General features: G+C 37.3%; 1 protein-coding gene across 12 annotated transcripts in view; it reads right to left on the reverse strand.

Moving 5' to 3' along the window:
* The window catches only part of Suco (SUN domain containing ossification factor), a 65,080-nt gene extending 46,133 nt beyond the window's left edge, over window positions 1-18,947 (reverse strand). For 10 of the 12 annotated variants that reach the window (XR_010056924.1, XR_010056923.1, XR_010056925.1 and 7 more), the window contains exons 1-5: window positions 18,437-18,569; window positions 6,290-6,401; window positions 4,383-4,493; window positions 1,803-1,957; window positions 15-152 (exon numbers count right to left, since the gene is read on the reverse strand). Coding sequence is in view for 8 of the 12 variants with exons in the window: in XM_063272485.1 (XP_063128555.1) it covers window positions 15-152; window positions 1,803-1,957; window positions 4,383-4,493; window positions 6,290-6,401; window positions 18,437-18,498 (578 nt within the window). In the remaining 4 variants the exon portion in view is untranslated. 12 annotated transcript variants of the gene reach the window in all.
* Window positions 18,948-20,307: the final 1,360 nt, after the last annotated feature.

Below are 20,307 nucleotides of genomic sequence, written 5' to 3' on the forward strand. Positions count from 1 at the left end.
CTACTCAGACCCACCTCTCCGGTGCACTGACGAAAGCAGGCTGCTCCACGGAAGCATCTGCGTCCGCAGCCTCCCCAGCATCACAGTCAGCTTCAGGCTGCTCTGTGTCACCTGGCTTGGCTACAGATAAAGTACCAGAGTTTTCTATTTCACTAAATGAGGAAAGAAAAAATGATAATCCAATGATTTAATAGACTTAATATACATTTAAATTCTAATGATGTTGAAACATAACTTAAGCCCAAGAAAGAATAATAAAAATTTACAGAATGTTTTAAGAATTATTTTTAAATAGGGCACAATGGCACATGCTTTTAATCCCAATACCTAAGAGGCCAAACAGCAGGACTGAGAGGTCACAGACAGCCTGGGATATTTACTTTAAATCTGAACAACCAACTGTTGACTGATCTATGGGTGTCCCTTCACCTAACACACTATAGAACTTTATAACAAAATATTAAATGAATATTTGGCCAGCTAAAAATAAAAACTTTTTTTCTAAGTATATCTTCTCTAAACATTCGATTTCTGCTGCTATTGAATCTAATACTGTTGAAATCAGCAAAATCTACCAGTTATTTCAAGCTATCTCAGTGAAGCTTTACTGTACTTTTACTATTATAAGTGTGCCAATATTTCAGTATTTCCCTTCCCTTATAATTTACCAATCAGTAATTTTTAATTTAATTTAATTTTTTACTTATTCACTTTATATCCCACTCACTGCCCTCTCCCATTCACTCCCTCCAACAACCTTTCTCCCTTCCTCCTTCCCTTCTCCTCTGAGCGGTGGGGGTTCCCTTGGGTATCCTCCCCCCACCTTGGAACTTCAAGTCTCTGCAAAGTGAGGTACTTCTCCTCTCTTGCTGAGGCCAGACAAGGCAGCCCTGCTACTAGAACATATCCCGTGTACAGGTAACAGCTTTTAGCATAGCCCCTGCTCCAGTTTTTCAGGATTTTTTAAAAAATTTTTTCCAATCAATAATTTTTAATAAGATGAGAGAATAAGAGCATACTGTTCAGATAAATAGTATCTTAATTAGTTTCTGAAATACTATCTAGACTCTTCTTAGCATATTTTCTGTTCCCTTTTCCATAACTGAGCAACATTCCCAAATGAAACCATCTTTGTGCAAACTCTATCAGCCCAGTTCCTTATATTCTTGAAGAATACAGATATTTAATACCTGACTCTATTGCAGTAAAAAGATTTTTAGAAGTGGCAATAAAGTAGCACTTATTCTTACTCTGAACCAAACACTCTTTTACGTGCTTACTATTATTGATTCTCTCAATAAGTAAATACTTAATGAGTATTAAGTGAGGGTGTTTGACTTTTCTCTCGGCATTACAAATGAACTCAGAAGCACAGAACTGATTTGCTAAACTAAAGATGACTTAAGCTTAAGTATTTCAAATGTTATTAAATTAGAAAAAGACAGCTAGTCACACAAACACATGACTATTACTGGAATGCTGGCAACACCTGATGGAAATAAACTGACATTTGATTTTTGAGTAACTACACAGATTTTTTTAAATGTACAATTTCTCTTAAGTAGGACCTATGCAATGCGGAGACTCAGTAGAATCAATTCTATTCATCTACTGAGCTGAATGAATAAGCTCACTATTAAGATTATATTCAACATACACAAGTAAGACATTGATACAATAAATTATGACTGTTATCTAGCCCAAATATCAGATGTGAATATCTTAAGGCGTTTTATTAAAAAATGTTTCTAATTTGCTGTGTTTGCTTTTTCCCCCACTCTTCCCCCTTCATAATGACTTACTCAAGCTTTGAGATTGGAGTCGTTTCTGAGGTAGATGAACTGGAACTATTTTCGATGTTTTCACTGCCTACAACTACACTGGAAGACTCTTCATGCGAATCAACTGTAGGGAGTGCTTCAACCACAGGTAGACTTAACTTCGCTGTTTCCATATTCTGTTTTTTAAAGGGTTATATTAAATGTTAAGATTAATAAGTTACTTTTGAAAGCTGAAAAATGACTATATGATGTTCATAATCTAAGGGCATTTTGTCCAATGGTAAAGTGCTTAATACGCATAGACTGCAATCCTGGGTTTAATTCTCCAGAGCTAAAGATAATTACTTAAAACAAATACTTTTACACGCACACACACACACACAAACACAAACACAAAAACACACACACACACACACACACACACACAAAATCCTTTCTTTCAACATTACTACCCTTAGAATTTTATTTCATATTCTAATACAGAACCTGCACATTTTTCATAAATTAGCAGACACGGCTGTATTAGATTCTACAAGTAATTCCATTTCTATTTAATACTGTGCTACTAGTAACTATGGAATCCTATGTAAATATATAAAATGGTATGATACAGTTCTTTTATCCCTAAAGTGTTTATGGAAAACTGTGTATCAACAAATAAGAATATAAGATATGCACAAGTATTACAACACAATAAAGAATTTGCTTTTCTTTCGGTCTTAAATGTTCTAGATCATTCACCCCTCAGAAATCGACTGAACAGCTACTCAGATCTGAAAACCTTTATCAGCTCCAGCCATGCTGGAATTTGCCTGCTCCCTTCCTTTGTGCTTCCACTGTTCCATACTCAGTGTCATCACAGCACCCATGGTAGTCAACTGGTATTCTCTGTCTTCCCATTGTTTTCGATTACAATAAAAATGTATTAAATAAGGAGAATGTTCTCTTGATTCTAATAGTCCCAGTATTTAGCACATAATGCACTTAAAAGTATAACAAAGAATAACAAGTAAGAAAAATTCACACCAAGTTCAAGGAAAGAAAAACTATGAACTACTACGGACTGGATGAGATAGGCTTTGAAAATTAGGTGAGCCAGTTTGGGAGCAAAAAGAAGACACAAGACAATGTCAACAGTATTCAAAATGTGATCATTTGGAGAACTAGTAGAAGTAAAATTTTTACAAATAACAGTGGTTTGTTTTTAAAGGTAGAAATCTTTAGGAAAGGACATTATCAAATACTGTATTATTTCACACATATTCAAAGTTTTAAAAAGTGGTATTTTACATTCCTGTTAAACTCAGTCCTTAAACTTCAACATGTATTTTGTACTTAACAGTAAATCTTACCAATCACTCACATTTCGAAAGCTCCATAGGCAAAGGACCTAATGACTACTATGCTATTAACACAGGAATAAGAGATGCTACACAATTTCAAAACATTTGCAATAAAAGCTTCTAGACCAGTGGTTCTCAATCTTCCTAATGCTGCAAACCTTTAATATAGTTCTTCATGTTTTGGTGATCCCCAACCATAAAGTTATTTTGCTACTACTTTATAACTGTAATTCTGCTACTGTTAAGAATCATAACAAATATCCGATATGCAACCCCTGTGGGGATCAAACCCAAGGCTGAGAGCCACTATTCTCGACTTCAATTACAGGAGCTTCAGGATAGTCCTGTAATTAGAAAGGCAACAGACAGCAGTCTTTTAGTCTGCACCTAAATCTTTGGCAAATATTTTCCAAATCTAATAAAATGAAACTCCCTCATTCTGAGATGAACATTTTTTAAATAATTATTTATTTTATGTATATGAGTATATTGTAGTTGTCTTCAAACACACCAGAAGAGGGCACTGGATCCTATTATAGACAGTTGTGAGACACCAACTGGTTGGGGGGAAGAGCAGTCAGTGATCTCAACCACTGAGCTATCTCTCTAGTCCCAAGATGAACATTTTTAATCTATAAAATGTTTTGTTTTTTCTTAATCTTTCTGTCTCCATATCAAATATCCCTAGTTCTTTCAACCTCTTAGGTTAAATGGTTTCCAGATGTATCAGCATTCTACTAGGTTTATAGTATTTATTCACTATTTTAGTAACTGCCATATTTCAGGTGCATAAAATAGAAAACAATACTTAGAATGGAGAAAAAGGGCAAACTATTTTAATGTATTCTTTATATCCTATGTAACTTTAAATACTGATTTCAAAATGCTCTATGTGCTACATACAACTACTTCTGATGCAATATAAGCAGATCAGAAAAAAGATATGGTACCTAAAAATCAGAAAATATATATTTTGATGAGTCAAAAAATAGAACTTAGGAAGAAATATTTGCACTCAAGTTTGACCTTTTAGAAAATAGCCATATTATTAAATCTTTACTTTTTCATCTTCATAAAATCTGTACTACTATTAACATGCAAATAATTTTACATTCCATTGTATGGTACTTTACAGTGAAGAAAATATAATAACAAATAACATGTTGACTAAACAAAGGCATCCAATACTGTGCCAAAAAAAAAAAGAAAAAGAGACCATAAGGTATACTATTAAAAGCAAAAGCAGTATATAGCTTACTTGTTCATCCACAGTGTAGTCATCTTTTAATTTATTTTCTTCTGGAGATATAGTTAAATATGAATTTGATTTTTCTGATACTTTAGCATTACTAGGTTCTTCTCTTTCATTCTACATGGTGACAAAGAAATGACTGGTAAAATTATTTTATATAAATAAGTAAATAAGTAAATAAATAAGTGTAGTTATCAAAACTATCTCCTTCTTTGCTATAAACCAGTCTTTAATACATCTGCTTCTCAACCTCATTTACATGTTTATTTTCTACCTCCTTCCATCCCTCTCCTTGTCAACATACTTAAAATATAAAAACCTCATCTGATAGCTTAATGAGCACATCCTATATTAAGTATTATGTACCAGACACCGAGTGAAGACTTCCGTAATTGCTTGGAATATATATGGTTTTGTTTCATTTATCTTTTGACACACACACAGGTTTATTTTCTAAACCTGTGTCTTCAAATGTGTTTCCTAAAATATACATATCATAAAAGCAAAGTTCACAATCACCTTTTTTTTAACCTGAGCTTATCTACCACATACAAAATATTGAAATGTTTGCTGAAAGAATTTTCCCCCACTTAATGTTTACTTATAATGTTTTTGTAACATTTGGTATGTAAATATCTCATCAAGGAAGAAGTTAGAGATAAGTTTTACTGATTGTGGATAAAAGCATTACATTTTATGGTTTTGTTTTTTAACAATATAATTGGATTCTTTTTTTTAAAGATTTATTTATTTGTTTGTTGGTTTAATAGATTTGAGTACACTGCAGCTGTCTTTAGACACACCAGAAGAGGGCATCAGATCTCATTACAGATGGTTGTGAGCCACCGTGTGGTTGCTGGGAACTGAACTCAAGACCTCTGGAAGAGCAGTCAGTGCTCTTAACCACTGAGCCATCTCTCCAGTCCCCTTATATTTTCTTTTTAAAGAAATATTTAAACAAATTATCAAAAATTTGTATCTTCCATCCCAGATATAAATTCTATACAACTCAAAAATTAAACAATCCAGTCCAAATATTATATCTCAAACCTCCAAATATGTAAATAAGAGTCTGTCATGATGCACAAGCGCACACAGCTGAGGAACAACATGAAAATCTCATGAAGGGAAAAGTACATTCTGCTGTATCTGTATAATAAAGGTCATGTGCATATATATACATATACTATTTTAATAACTGCCATATTAAATGAATATATGTGATATATATGTATGTATGTATGTATATGTATATCTCCTTGGAGAAGAAAATCACTTTGTGAAACATTTTTATGTTATTATAACAGAAATCAAAATATTAATCCTATTTAAAAGTGTACCTATACCTACAAGAAAACATTTGAACACTCACAAGAAGCAGTAAACATGGCTCCTTTGGGGATGGGAAAAGTATATATAAAGAAAACTGATTTATAATCAGCCAAGTTACTTCTGTAATTTAAAATACAGAAAGTTGGAGACAGACAAATAGAAATCAGTATTTACCTTTAGCATTTCAAGTAGTAAAATTATGATTTTAAAATGATCAGGTGTTTTATGTCTACTCACTGTACTTAATTATATCCAAGGAACTACAAAGCCTCCAACAGCAAACTCTCCATGCAACACTCATTGCTAATTGCTTTTAATTTGTAAGAGCAGATTTCATTGCAGCAATAAAGGAGCAAGAATATACATCACACTTAGCATATAGTATGTTACCAAAATTAGAAATAACAAGCAACAAAAATATACAAACATCTCTGAGCTACCTTAATATCAGAATTACCTCTGTAGCCCTCATAACAATAGAAAAGAAATCTCCACGTATTTGTAGCCTAGTATTTCTCAAGTTACCTTCATTCTAAATTAAGACAGTCTTAGAAAGCAGGCTGTCAATCCATTTAAGGTACCTTTTTCTGGAACTGTATGTCTTCACTTCCTACTGCACAATTATCATCTTGAGAATAGTATGATGTTGAAGCTGAAGAACTCTCTTTACAGCATACATGCCAACTTGGAAGCCTGCAGACACCCACCACCAGCAACAATGAACAGAAGGAAAATTAAGTAAAGATCCTTTTTATGGACTACAGCCTCAGGCAGTAAAATACAAGCTCTTATCCTATTATGCTCGAGAACACCTTAGAGTATTGCTATCTTAGGAGGGCAAAAGGTGAATAATCATTCTACTACTATCAATGCCAAGTAATACATAAATTTCTGGAGGGTGCAACAAAAACAACAGAAGCAGTATGTCATAATTATCACAGAAAGTACAGAAAGTTGTCAGAGTTAGCCTCCTGAGAAAGTGTCCAGATGTCAAAGACATTTACAAATATTTAGAGATCATTCTAAAACCTGCCTAAACTATTTCAAGGCATGGAAGCCAAGTTTGTAAACTCTTCTGACTCTGTTTCAGGACACTGGAAGTCAGAAGTGACAAACTCTCCAAGCACAAACACTCCAGGCTGATAGTACTCAAAACAGAAAGTAACTTTTCTAGCCCAAAAACCGCTCTGCATATTTAACAAAGATTTGTATACATATATGTATGTATATATACACACACAAATATATGTGAGCTACATTAATGTCACAATTACTTCAGTAGTTCTTCATAATATAACAAAACAGAAATACCCACAAGGTTGTAGCCTAGTATTTCTCAAGTGTCTCTCATTCTAAATCAACAGTCTTAGAAAGCAGGCTGTCATGACTGGTTTAGATATAAATCTATTTTATTTGCAACACATACCTAGAAAATCATTACCACACCTACTGAAAGACATTTGGATACATTACATAGCTGTAAAGATTCTTCAAATGAATAAAACACATCCAACACACATACACACACACACACACACACACACACACACACACACACACACACACAATGTGGGACATATGCTATATAGTCATAAAAGTCTTTGTTGTTGTTGTTGTTTTGAGACAGGATTTCTCTATCAATGTAGCCCTGGCTGTCCTGGAACTCACTTTGTAAACCAGGCTGGCCTCAATCTCACATATATTCAACTGCCTCTGCTTCTTTAATGCTGGGATTAAAGTCGTGTGTCACTCACTTTAAAAATCACTATGTTTCTTTAAAAATAACCCATGTAGTTATCAAACAAGATCAGCATCACTTGTCTACTCTAAGTAGTATCACATATTATGAGGATTAAAGACAAAAAAGATTCCCACAACAGGAAAAAGTGCAGAGAGTAGATGATCATAGACTACTCAGTCCTAAATGGGATGTTTCCAGAGCTCAGGGAACCCTATTGGAAGAGGAGTTGGAGGATTCTAAAGGCCAGAAGAGGGGAAGAACACCAAGGAAACAAGGCCTTCTAAACACCAGCAGGACTGAAGCACATGTGAACTCAACAGACTGTGGTAGTACGTACTGGGCCTACATGGATCTAAGCCAGCCAAGATGAGGGTCCCAGCACTGACAGGGGAAGTGAACACAAGCCCCCCCTCCCCCATCCCTAACCCAGAGGGTATCTCTGATTGATAAGTGCTCGTAAAGGAAAATTTGTTTTCCCTAATGGAGTCTCAATAATTACACAAACGACTTTTAAGGACAGACTCTATGCCCAGCAGTATAGAGTCAACACAAAATTAACTCAATGGCATTTTTGGAGGTTCTTTGTCTCATAAGGCTTTGCCTGGGCATTATTAGTTCCTTACAGGTCTTCTGCATATATGTTACAGTTTACGGTGTTATGTTTTCCTGGGATTTCTCTTGCCCACTCAGTGTTAGTCTCTGTGTGTACTTCTTGTGCGTCCTCTTTGACTCTTCTGTTAATTTGCTTCATCATATTCTGGTTTGCCTATTTTTTATTTTATCTTTTTTATTTTTTAGAAGTATGATTGATTTCTAATGAGAAAGAGAAAAAAGGTGTGGATTAGGGTGGGGGAAGTTGGGAAGGAGAAGAGGAAGTGGAAAACATACTTAGAAATATTGTGTGAAAAAATCTATTTTCAATTTAAAAAGATATCAAAGTAGAAAAGTTAAACAGTAAATTTATGTTTCAAATGAGTTTATCTGTATTAAAGATTTACGTAAGTGTAAAATACAAAGATTCACTTTATATAAGTTAGATATAAAAATTGCACTCCTAAACTGGGCGTGGTGGCACATGCCTTTTTAATCCCAGCATTCAGGAGGCAGGCAGATCTTTGTGAATTAGAGGCTAGCCTGATCTATAAAGCAAGTCCAGGACAGCCAGGGGCTCTGCTGTACAGAGACTATGTCTCAAAAAACAAAACAAAACAAAACCAACAATTACATTCCTGGTTTAAAAATGTTATATAACTCCTTATTTGCAATAAATAAACGATCCAAACAATATGAAAACTATTAAGTCAAACTATTTGAGATTGCTAATATTAGTCAATCACTTTGCTTGAAAAAAAAAAGTCACTTCAATACAATTCAAAATGCTGACTTAAGGAAGACTTGAAAATCACCTTTTGATTTTTTAAAAAATAAAAGTAGAGCTGAGCAGTGATGGCACAGACCTTTGATCTAGCATTTGAGAGACTGAGTTAGGCATCTCTCTGTGAGTTTTAGGCCAGCCTGGTCTACATAGTGAGTTCCAGGACGGCCATGGCTACAGAGAAGCCCATCCAGAAAAACGAAAATGAATGAATAAATGAATGAATGAATGAATGAATGAATGAAAGAAAGAAAGGAAGAAAATGCAGGGAGAAAGGGAGAAAGGCAGGCAGGAAAGAAGGAAGGCAGGAAGGAAGAAAAAAGGAAAGGAGGAAAGGAAGAAGGAAGGAAGGAAGGGAGGGAGGGAGGGAGGGAGGGAAGGAGGGAGGGAGGGAAGGGAGGGGAAGGGAAGGGAGGCTGAGATAGTAAAGATGGTCCTAATGCATACAGGACCAAATAAGTCTTTATGAAGCTACAATAACAGCAATACTGAGATAGGAGGGTCAGAAAGGACAGCTAGAAACAAGGGCAACGGGACAACCAGTCTAGATGAAGGTTATCAAAAGTCTATGGGCCTGAAAAAAGGTGAAATTTATAACATAATTGACCAGTCTTTGAAAGTCTGAAATATATGTAACTGAAAAATTTTTGTACTTAAAGAAAAAATAGTAAAAGTAAGTCAGTATTTCTGGGAAAACCATAGAGAAAAGGAAACAAATTGTACAACATGAATTGGCTGTAAATACCATTAGCCAAAGCAATATAAAAACTAAATGTTAATCTAAACCAAGCTATGGCATGAGTGTATTAGCAGCATGTAAAGGAATCTAATCATCTACAGTAAGGAGAACAGTAATTAATACACTAAGGAAATTATCTCAGCAGTAAATAATTCTTCTGATACCAGTAACATATATGTACACATTTCTTAACCTTACGGTTTGGAGCTCTTAAAGCTGCTTTGTTTCTGCTTGGTCTCTTAGTAGGTAAGAGCACAATGTGTCCCTTCTCTCAGTCTCACTGAGAAAACCCTACTGATTGCTGATAATCAAAGTTCTCGATTTAGTGGTTCAGATCATTACTAGTCACTCGGTCTTGGATATTCTCAGCCACCATACTCCACATAACAAGTTCTATTCAATGACTGACCACTAAAAACTAGCCAATAATTCCAATGAGCCATCATTAGGAAGCACGGAGCAATGCAGACAATGTTTTGTATCTTAATCTACCATTAGTAATTTTGCCGATAAAAATCTGTCCTTAAAGCTGCTGGAAATAATCATATACTAATCATACTTAAAACAGTCTATGTTAAAAAATTGTGTAAGTTGTATTTATCCTAAAAACCTCAAATCACGGTGATTTTTCTATAGCAATTTTCAGTTCAAAATACAAATAAAGTTCCCACATAAATTAGTGTAAGCTAACCATATAGTCTGGGTAAAACAGAAATCCACATATTGAACTATGAAAAGTTAAGCCTCAAAAGTAGGTTAGGGACTAAGCCTTCAAATTTTTATCCTTAGGCAAGCAGGATCACCTAAAAGAGTTTCATTAAGGAACCAACAAAAATCAAAAGTGTAGGGCTGGAGAGATGGCTCAGTGGTTAAGAGTACATACTACCTTTCAAGACTACTTGGGTTCAGTTCCCTGCAAATGAGTCAGGCAGCTTACAACAGCCAGCCTCTAAATCCAGGGCATCCAAAGTTCTCTGCTGGTCTCCATACGCACCTGCATGTGGATACCCACACATCCACACAGAGGCATGCAGACATATACGAATTGTAAGATAGTAAATCTCTTTAAAAGTTAAAAAGTATAAGGCTACTTAGTCATTAACTTTATTATAAATATTCTTTTTTCTTCCAGGCTGCCAAACAACCATGCAAGAATGCATGCTTGCCACTTCCCAACATCTTCTATTTAACTACAAGAACTAAGCAACACTTTCCTCTAAAAACAGTATTTCTGTTTTCAAAAAGTTCAACCCCTCTCATTGTTGACAGTTTTCCATCTTTGTTCCCAGTTCCTCCTTTCTACTCTTTTACTGGGTCTCATGTAGCTAAGATCGCCCTCTAGGTAGCAGAGACTGCCCTTGAATTCCTGATTCTCCCTCCTCTGGCCAAGTGCTGGGATTACAGGAATGCAGTAGCATACCAGGCCTTCAAAGCTTTCTTTCTTTGTCATCTTTCTTGATTCCTAATTATCTGCAGAAATTCAGTGCTCTGTTTCAAAAGTCAAAATTCTCCTTCAAAAATTATTCCCTGTGAAGAAAGTTCTAGTCTTTTTATCTCTCAAGCCCACATTTTTAAGTCCTATATAATCTATACAACGCTGGGCTTAGATATTCCATCCTCCGCCAACCATAAGATCATTCGTCTTTCAAATTTTTATAACTTCCATTTTTTGTACACTATTAACACAAAAATAATATACAAGGATTTATGGTCTCATCTGCAGTATGTTCTAAAAAAGTAGCTTTTTTCCTTGTTTGACAAAATCCTACAAAAAATGCAACACCCAGCACAGGGGACCTGCTGGACCTGTGGCTGAGATGAGTAAAGAAAGCAGTGCTGACAAGAGTAGGCCGGAGACAAACTGAACAGCTCTTCTGAGCCCTAGCTTATGCTAGACCTTTGCACTACAGGCCAACTTCACAGCCTATTATTATAAAATCAGATCATTCATTCCATAAAATTTGTGCTTAATGCTCTTACTTTCTCCATTTCTAAAACCACATTCTTAACTGTGGCAAATCCAGTTACTCTGTTTCCAAGTATTTGTCTCTGTAAGTCTGCCTCTCTTCTTAGAAACACATCTAGTACAACAATGTCAACATAACCATCTCAAAACAACTTTCACTGCTGGCTATTTATCATCTAGCTCTTTGGCTTCACTTATAAAATTCACCATAATCTCGTATCTGCTACTTTTTCTTAAGTTTAACTGCTTATTACACTGCTATCCATTCATTATTAATTCCCTCCTCCTCTTTCCTCTTGACATAAGTGCCATCTGCTCCCTGCAGGCAGAGAGACACACACAGACACAGCCGTCCTTCACGTTACAGCAACAGTGCATCTTCTTTCAGCTCAGTAGCACCTGTCCCCCAGAGTGTATGGCTGGCACACACATTTCAAGCCTTCCCAACAACTCCAGGCCGATTCTCTCCATTAATAAGTAGTATGAAACTCAGTTTTTTGAATGACTCATTAGCATTTTAATCATATTTCTAGAATGTTGGCAGTATAAAAATAGTTGACTTCTTCTAATCCAGTAAACTAAATTGAATATAAAAAAAAAACCATAAATATAGTGTCGAGGTAGGAATCCTTGAAAAGTGTACTTCAGGTTGTTAACTCCTGCTGTTAAATCCTCCCTTGGCTAACCCAGGTCCCACCATTTCCAAATAAGAACTCTAACCCAAGGACATCAACCAGCATACAAGCAGAACCATGATTAAAAGAACACGAGCTCAAAAACTACCTAAGTTCTGGATCCATCCCTGTGAGAAAACTTGGCAAAGATGCTTAGTGTCTGTGTCTTCCTTCGTCTTTAAATGTAGGCGTCCATATTAAAGGGGTGTATATGTCACAGGAGATAATGATCATAAAATGACTACTGAGCCCTTTCTAACAGATAATCTATCTGTATTATGACAAGGAACTTGCACACAAGGCTCAAGTCCCACACTTACTCTGTATCCCTCTCTGTACCAAATGCATTGTGGGTAGCCAATAAGATTAGAAGTAACTTTATAAAAAAAATTTTTTTTGTAGATTATTATAAACCCTTTAGCCTTTTCTATTTTATTCAATAAGCTGCCAAAGTATCCAGAGTGAATGAATCAAAACATATATAATAGCACTTAAATATATTATGAGCTTAGTACCTAAGAACCATGCCAACACTATAAAAGACTGAATACTTTTATATACATTAAATACTTTTATATAAAATACAAAAATCACTTAACTAATAATTCATTATAAAAATAAAGTTCTGAAGCCAAGGGGTAGTGGCCCATGCCTTTAATCTAAGCACTTGGAAGGCAGAAGCAGGAGGATCTCTGAGTTCAAGGCCAGCCTGGCCTATAGATAGAGTAACTAGGACATCCAGGGTTACACAAAGAAACCCAGTCTTGAAACAAAAACTGTTCTGAATCTGGGGTGTAGATCGTAGTAGAATACTTGGCTAGCATTTGGGAAGCCCTAGGTTCCATATCCAACACCTTAAAAAGGAAGGAAGACAAGTCCTTCAAAAGCAAACGAGCCTTAAAAAAATTTAAAAAGCACTCAATTTATGAAATAAGTATATCCCAAGAGATTATGCTTTTATACTGCAATACTCAAAAGCAGTTTACCATTCCCTTGTGACATATGAAATTATAACTTTGTAAAAAGACTTTATAATATTATATGGTCTTGAAAACAAAACAGGTAATGCAGGTAAAAGTTGTGTTTTCTGCTCTATATATTATATATCTGGCACTAAAGTAAAACTGAAATACATAAATATTGTTTCAAGTAGGGTGTTTTATTTATTTTCATATATGCACAAACTATTAAACAAGGGTGTATATAGCATTCATACATATAATGTTCATAGCTGTAAATGATTTGAGAGACAAAAGTAATTAAATACTTTTTAAAGTTTCTTTTCATTAGAAGTGCAAAGTTAACTATATATTTGATTTATTTCTCTGCTCAGATTGAAAAGTAGAATAATTTACTAGTCATAAACAACAAAAGTATGAGATAATAGTGCTCAAAGAGAGTTATCTGTTAATATCTTAAATTTTTTTTTATTTTCTGCCAAGTCTATTTTTACTTATATTCTAAAACATCTTCAAATGTATTAAACATTAAAGGGCAACATGAGCCACATCTACAGTTCCAAAAATAATTCAAAGAATATTATAAAGAATCATCTGCCTTTTGGTGTGTGGACACAGACACCACAGATTTTCATAAAGACAAGTCACCTTCTGTCAAGGATCTCTTCACACTAAAGCAACCTAGTTCACCCAGCTTTATCTGACGCTAGCACTGTTCATAAAGACTCTATACTCCTTCTAGGCACCAGATTCTATCCTTCGAATAAAAATCTTAGCAAATCTGAATTTTTTCCAGTCTTTTCATATTAAGTTCCAACAACAACAAAAATCATCAAATGATGTGGAAAGCATGATTAACTCATTTATTTTGAATATCATTTTATTCAAAAAACAGACTCAGAATTTCTAAAAGTCTCTACAGGAGACACACACACACACACACACACACACACACACACACACACACACATTTTATTTTCCAGGTAAAAGACAGAATAGGAATTTTCAACTTTTCCATAATTAAAAAGAAAGCAGTTTTTTATATATATAGTTTGCTTCTTGTTTTTCTGCTCATATATTAATTAGCAAAAGAAGCTGGGAAAACCATTAGAGGAAAAAACAAAGAATACAGAAATAAAATAACAACCCAAGAAGGGAAAAATCTCTTCCATCTATAATAACTAGACTAAGGCCAAAAAAGGTCGTCACCTTGATTTATACAGCTCCCAATGCTTTCCTACTGTACCTCCACTATGACCCTCCGCCTCCAGGATCTGTCAGGCAATCCATTCTATCTTTGATAGTAATCTAATTAAAATATCGATATGGCCTGCCCCTTTCGTTATTTAACCCATTTCACTTGCTCATCTTCTACCCTGCTAAAATCAGAGTATACCTAGGCAATAATCAATTCTCTTCAAAACCCTATCCTGGGGTTGGGGATTTAGCTCAGTGGTAGAGCGCTTGCCTAGGAAGCGCAAGGCCCTGGGTTCGATCCCCAGCTCCGAAAAAAAGAACCAAAAAAAAAAAAAAAAAACCCTATCCTTTTCAACTCTTCTCCACCCTACTAAACACTCCAGATAACTCCACAAAAATGTTCCCTCCACCTGTAACACAGGTCTCCCAACCTTCACTATTCACCTAGAAACCATTAATAGATGAGAACTAATGTTCACAGAAATAACTAACCCAAAGGCATATGATTGATGAATGGAGGACAGGAAAGACTCTAAAATACAATTTCTTCATTAAATGCACCTAAGGTCCTTTTAATACCTTTATTGTATGTCAAATTTGTCAGAGTTATTTAACTTCAAGTCTTTCTCATTAGTCTAAATATTAGCTGCTCTAAGCTCATCCTTTGAGTCACAGAAAGAAATCTGTTACTATTTTTTAAAAATTAGTCTTTATTAAGATTAATGTAAGGACTGATTGTTCTTAAGGGTTAGCTGAAGACATGTCAAAATTTGCAAGAACTAAAGCCAGAGATATGCAAAGGAAGAACAAAGTTCTCAAACAGTGGGTTTACCTCCAGCATATCACGATTCGCTGTGGTTTACACATGTCCAGCTAAGGAGAAGATGGAGGGATCATTTTGTTTTAACTAAACAAACTCTTACTACATGTATTTTTAAAAAAAAATAGCTAACAAAGATAATATTACAAACACAAGCCGGTAACAAATAGCAAGGCTAAGACGAGTAATCATCTTAAACCACTCATCTACATTTGATATAAAATAATCTATTCAATTATACAGCTCTCACTAAAAATTAATACTTTAATGAAAACAAATGGTACTATTAACAAAGTTTCCTTCTTAAACAACTAACTTATGTTAGTTGTCATGTGATGTCATATTGGTACATGTAGATAACTTACAAATAATTAGACACATTTTTTAAAAAAAAGTCCCATGTTTTTTAAGATTTATTTATTTTATGTATGTAAATACACTGTGGTTCTCTTCAGACACATCAGAAGAGGGAATCGGATCCCATTACAGATGGTTGTTAACCACACATGTGGTTGCTGGGATTTGAACTCAGGACCTCTGGAAGAACAGTGATCTTAACCCCTGATCCATCTCCAGCCCAATTAGACACATTTTAAAGGCACATGCACCAAGTTTTACTATTAGGGAACACACTCAGAACAGCTATTCACAGGCATGGATCACATCATCTACTTCAATGTGATTATCAATTCCTCTCTGCCAATGATTGAGGGAGTTCTGCACCTTCAGCTTCTGAATAGTGTACTTTATATCATAAGACTTTCAAGACCTCAGCAAATTAAGAGTTTTGAGACATGGAGACTGACCAAGGATAAACCCACTATAATAAGCCCTTTAAGGAGAAAGAGAAAGGCAACAGAATCCATGCAACACCTAGAAGCTAAAAAGTCAAAGAAACAGAGTCTTCCCCTCAGGGACTCCAGAATGAAGCAGCCATGCTACCTTAATACTCTGGCCCAGTGAGACTGATTTTGGACTCCTGCACACACACCCTACAACTATAAAACAACTATGTGTAAGTCACTGGATGTCTGGTAATTTGTTATAGCAGCAGGAGGAATCCACAAGGGGACTTCTTAGAATAGTTTCAATACTAAAAACAAGAGAGGCTATGTACTTGAGTTTTTGAGAGTCACAATATTCAATACACAGAAAACATAAGAATAACACCTTTGAATATTTTTTATAATGAAAGACATAGATAGCATGCTTACTGTTTTGCAAAGCGTCTGTTATCTCATTTGCTTCTAAATAACTTTGATATGAATGGATTAATTTTATCATACTGAGGTTCTAAGAACTAAAGTTCAAAGCAGTTATATAACATGTCCAAGTAGAGGGACCTAGTAAGTGATGATACTGTATCTGTCCAGTAACACAGGCCTTATTTAACCTGTAGTCAAAGGACCACTGTAGTGAGGAGCCTGTATTACAAGCTGCTTGAGTTCAAATCTAAACTCCAGAATGCAGTGGCTGCTTAACCTTAGCCATGTTACTCGGTTAAAAGCATAATTTTAGCCTATTTACTCATCTGTAAAACACAGAATGCAATTAATAATACCTACCTAAGAGGGCCTTGCTGACAAAGATACTAAAACATACACATGCTACATGCATGGCACAGATGACAATAAATATTGGCTACCATTGCTGTTCTATGATACAATCACACCTAGAATACACTGTACTTCTTTTTTTTTTTTTTTCTTTTTTTCGGAGCTGGGGACCGAACCCAGGGCCTTGCGCTTGCTAGGCGAGCGCTGTACCACTGAGCTAAATCCCCAACCCCTACACTGTACTTCTTAACCAAGAATTGTGATTAGCAGTGTTCAAAAGAAAAAAAAAAAAGCAACCAGAATGAATGAGATGAATAGGATGCATTTTGCTTTTCTGTTAAGGTTAATCTAAATAACACTAGGCAGGAAAGACAAAAGCACAAAGGCTTTATCACAATCTATCAACTATAAGACAGTATAAGCTCAAACTAAACTGCAGTAATATTAATAGGGTAAGGGGGTAAACCCTAGAAACTAATTATAATATGAACATAGAACACTCAATCTACAAAACAGAGTGGGAAGCAGAATCTGGAGATAATTTCTGAATGAGGGAAGAAAAGAAAAGGCCAGTAAGGGAAGCTCACCAACTCTAAGAAATTGCTGTCTAATCCTACACTAGTTTCAGGCACCCATTTCTGTTAAGAAGTATTTAAAGGATTCAGAATGACAAGAGACCAAGCATTTTGTTCTCCAAAATACAGTCCTTCCAGTCAGATTTTCTCAGACAAGTGTTTTCTTTCGTCCATATTGATGTATTATTCTATGTGAACAACTCTACAATTTGAGCACCTCTGGATCCCATTACACCCCCATAAAAATTATTATTGGCCCTTTGAAGATATAAGCTAAGTAAGAAAGTTTGTTTAGATTTTAATATAAGCAAAATTACTTTGACGAAAAAGCCATCGTTTCAGTCACCAAATGTCAAGGCTTTTGGGGAATTCCTCCAGAAAGAATGGCTTTTCCAAGTACACCTTTTGCAATCCTTTGGCTCGAAAGCTATCTCTGCTCCTCAAAAACCAGAGATGTGCTTAAAATTAACTTGAACTCCATAAAATTTCAGCGAAAAGGACTGAGCAGGTCGCAAAGTAGTTTACTTTCCAATACCAAAGGACATGTCAAAAACTATGGTTGACACTCCATCTGTGATAACCCTCTCCACCAAGCTAACCAGAAAAGAGATTCATAAGGGATCCCCCCCCACGAGTATCAAGAACAGCAGCCCCAAAAGTACTATTAGTCAAGATTGTGCAAGAACTGACCAGAAGAACAACTGTTTATACATTACTCTTACCCTCATGACGACTCACGTTTTCAAAATCACAGGTCTGAAACACATCACACCTGACTCGCCCATGCCCTTACCTCATAACGAAAGCAAATGGGCTGACAGTAAAACTGAGTAACTCACTCACCAGCTTTCTGAAACTACCCACACTGCCCCAACTGCGGTGATGGAGTACCTGAGTACAAAGGCAGAAAGTGACCCCCAATATTCCCTTCTCTCCCTGCTGCACTCCGCAAATTCCAAAACACACCTCGCAAACCTCACGAGGAAGAGCTGGGTGGCCGCTGTGTCCCTTGCTTAGGGGCAAGAGCACCAATAACCCAAGAAACCGAGATGATTTGGGGGTGTGACCCGACCTACTCCCTCTTTCATCCCCACGGAAAGTCCCCAGAAGCCTGCCCCCTACTCACCAGACTAGAGAGCAGAGAGAGAGGCAGGAGACCAGGGCCAAGGCCCGCCGGTACTTCTTCATCTTCTCCTCCTTCTTCCCCCTGCCAGGAGGCGGCACATCCTCCCCGTAGCAGCCACTGCCGAGGCCAAGATGGAGGAGCCCGAGCAGGAACGCGAGGATGGGACCGAGAGTCCGAAGGGTTGTGGGACTAGGGGAACGGCTCCGCAGCGACTCGCTTTCCAGACGGCCTCCCCGAGAGGCCCACGGCAGCGAGAACAGGGACACTTCACAGGGACGCTCCAGAGACTGCCGCTGCCGCCGCCGCCGCTGTGTCCGCCCGCTCGCCCGCGCCCGCCTCCTCCGGCCTTCGCCGCCACTGCCTCCCCATCCCCGCCCCGTCCGCCCGGGCCCTCGCTCCGTGCTGCCAGCCACCAACGGCCGCCGCGTACTCGCCTCTCAACAGCCAATCGCCGGCCGGGCCAGGGCACCTCACACTCTACTGAGTTGGATGGAAGGAGACGCGTCACCCACGTCCCTCTCGGCTCGCACTCCACCAGTCTCAGCACGGGCCACGCCCCCTCCGCTGACAAAGCTCCAAAACGCCACAACCGCCGCCCTGCCTGCGCAGGTCCCACCCACTTGCTGGCGCTGGAACAGGAAGTCCTGTAACCCTCGGCCTTCCGCCTTAAAAGGCCCGCCCCCTATCACTGGCGCGCGCTGCCTCCGCGCACGGCTCTCTGGGGCTTGTAGTCCTCCTACCCGAACCCGCCCTTTTTTTTTTTTTTTCTCCCCTTAGAACCCGCGAGTTTGGTTCTAGAATTTTATAGTTCCACTTCTCACTCCCAGACTGACTAGCTTTGTCACTTGTCATTATTACGTCCATACTTCTCCCTTGGAGCACAGTCAGGGAATGGCCTGGAATGACTGTGGGGCGGGTCAGAAGAAACCATGCTAATATAATTTAAAAGTCGGTTTACCGGAGGCAGTGGATCGGGCTTACTGAGGCAGGTGCTGATTGGAAGACAGAAAGAGGCGTGTCAAGATTTCCTCTCATATGATTGGCTGGGACTGGAGAGACTGGGCTTTTCTTTTGCCTAATTGAGAATTCCTACCTGCGGGCCAGATTCCTGAGATAGATTTTTAGCGTTCTTTTACGTTCTTTTAATTTCGGGCTGTGGGTTTGCTGCTGCGAAGCAGAAAGGATACTGCGGACTCTTCCCGCCAAAAGCAGGGAAAGCGACCTCCTACACACACTTGCTGTGGACTAGGGGAAAAAAGTGGTGTTCACAACATGGAAACCCCAAATCTGTAAAAAGCTGAAGCCCAGAATCCTAACTTAGGGGAGTGTTGGTGTGAAACCTCAGAATGCTTTGTGGCTACTGTCAGACAGATCTTCAAGTAGCTTACTGATCCTGAAAGACGGCAGTTGGAGGAAGAGACAAGATATTTGGCCTCAGAGGCTTCCTTCCTCTGGTCTCTAGTGGCAGACACTAACACTACAGAAAGTAGTTTACTGATGTATATTTTACTGACAAAAAAAAAAAAAAAATGCAACTCAAGTGTGCTGTTCTTGCTGCCTTTTCCTACTGTGAGACTGGAAACTACTTTCTCAAGTTGTTCAAAGGAGGGCTTGCTGGGGTGTGTGTGTGCGCGCGCACAGTGTTTTCCTGAAGAACCTAAGTTGTTACATTCCTGAGAAACAAAGTAACCTACGGAGTAATTCTTTTGAAGAATACAATCAAATGTTAGGAATTCTACAAAAGATGCTAATGTTATCCTCAGAAGAATTCGCCCTAAACTTTTATCTTCAATTAAATAGTTAACAATTAAAACCATCTGAGGCCATTTTTCAGTTGTGTGACCATAATAAACTTTTGTCTACTTCCCACT

This window comes from Rattus norvegicus, chromosome 13 (assembly GCF_036323735.1).
Source record: "Rattus norvegicus strain BN/NHsdMcwi chromosome 13, GRCr8, whole genome shotgun sequence".
Taxonomy (NCBI): Eukaryota; Metazoa; Chordata; class Mammalia; order Rodentia; family Muridae; genus Rattus; species Rattus norvegicus.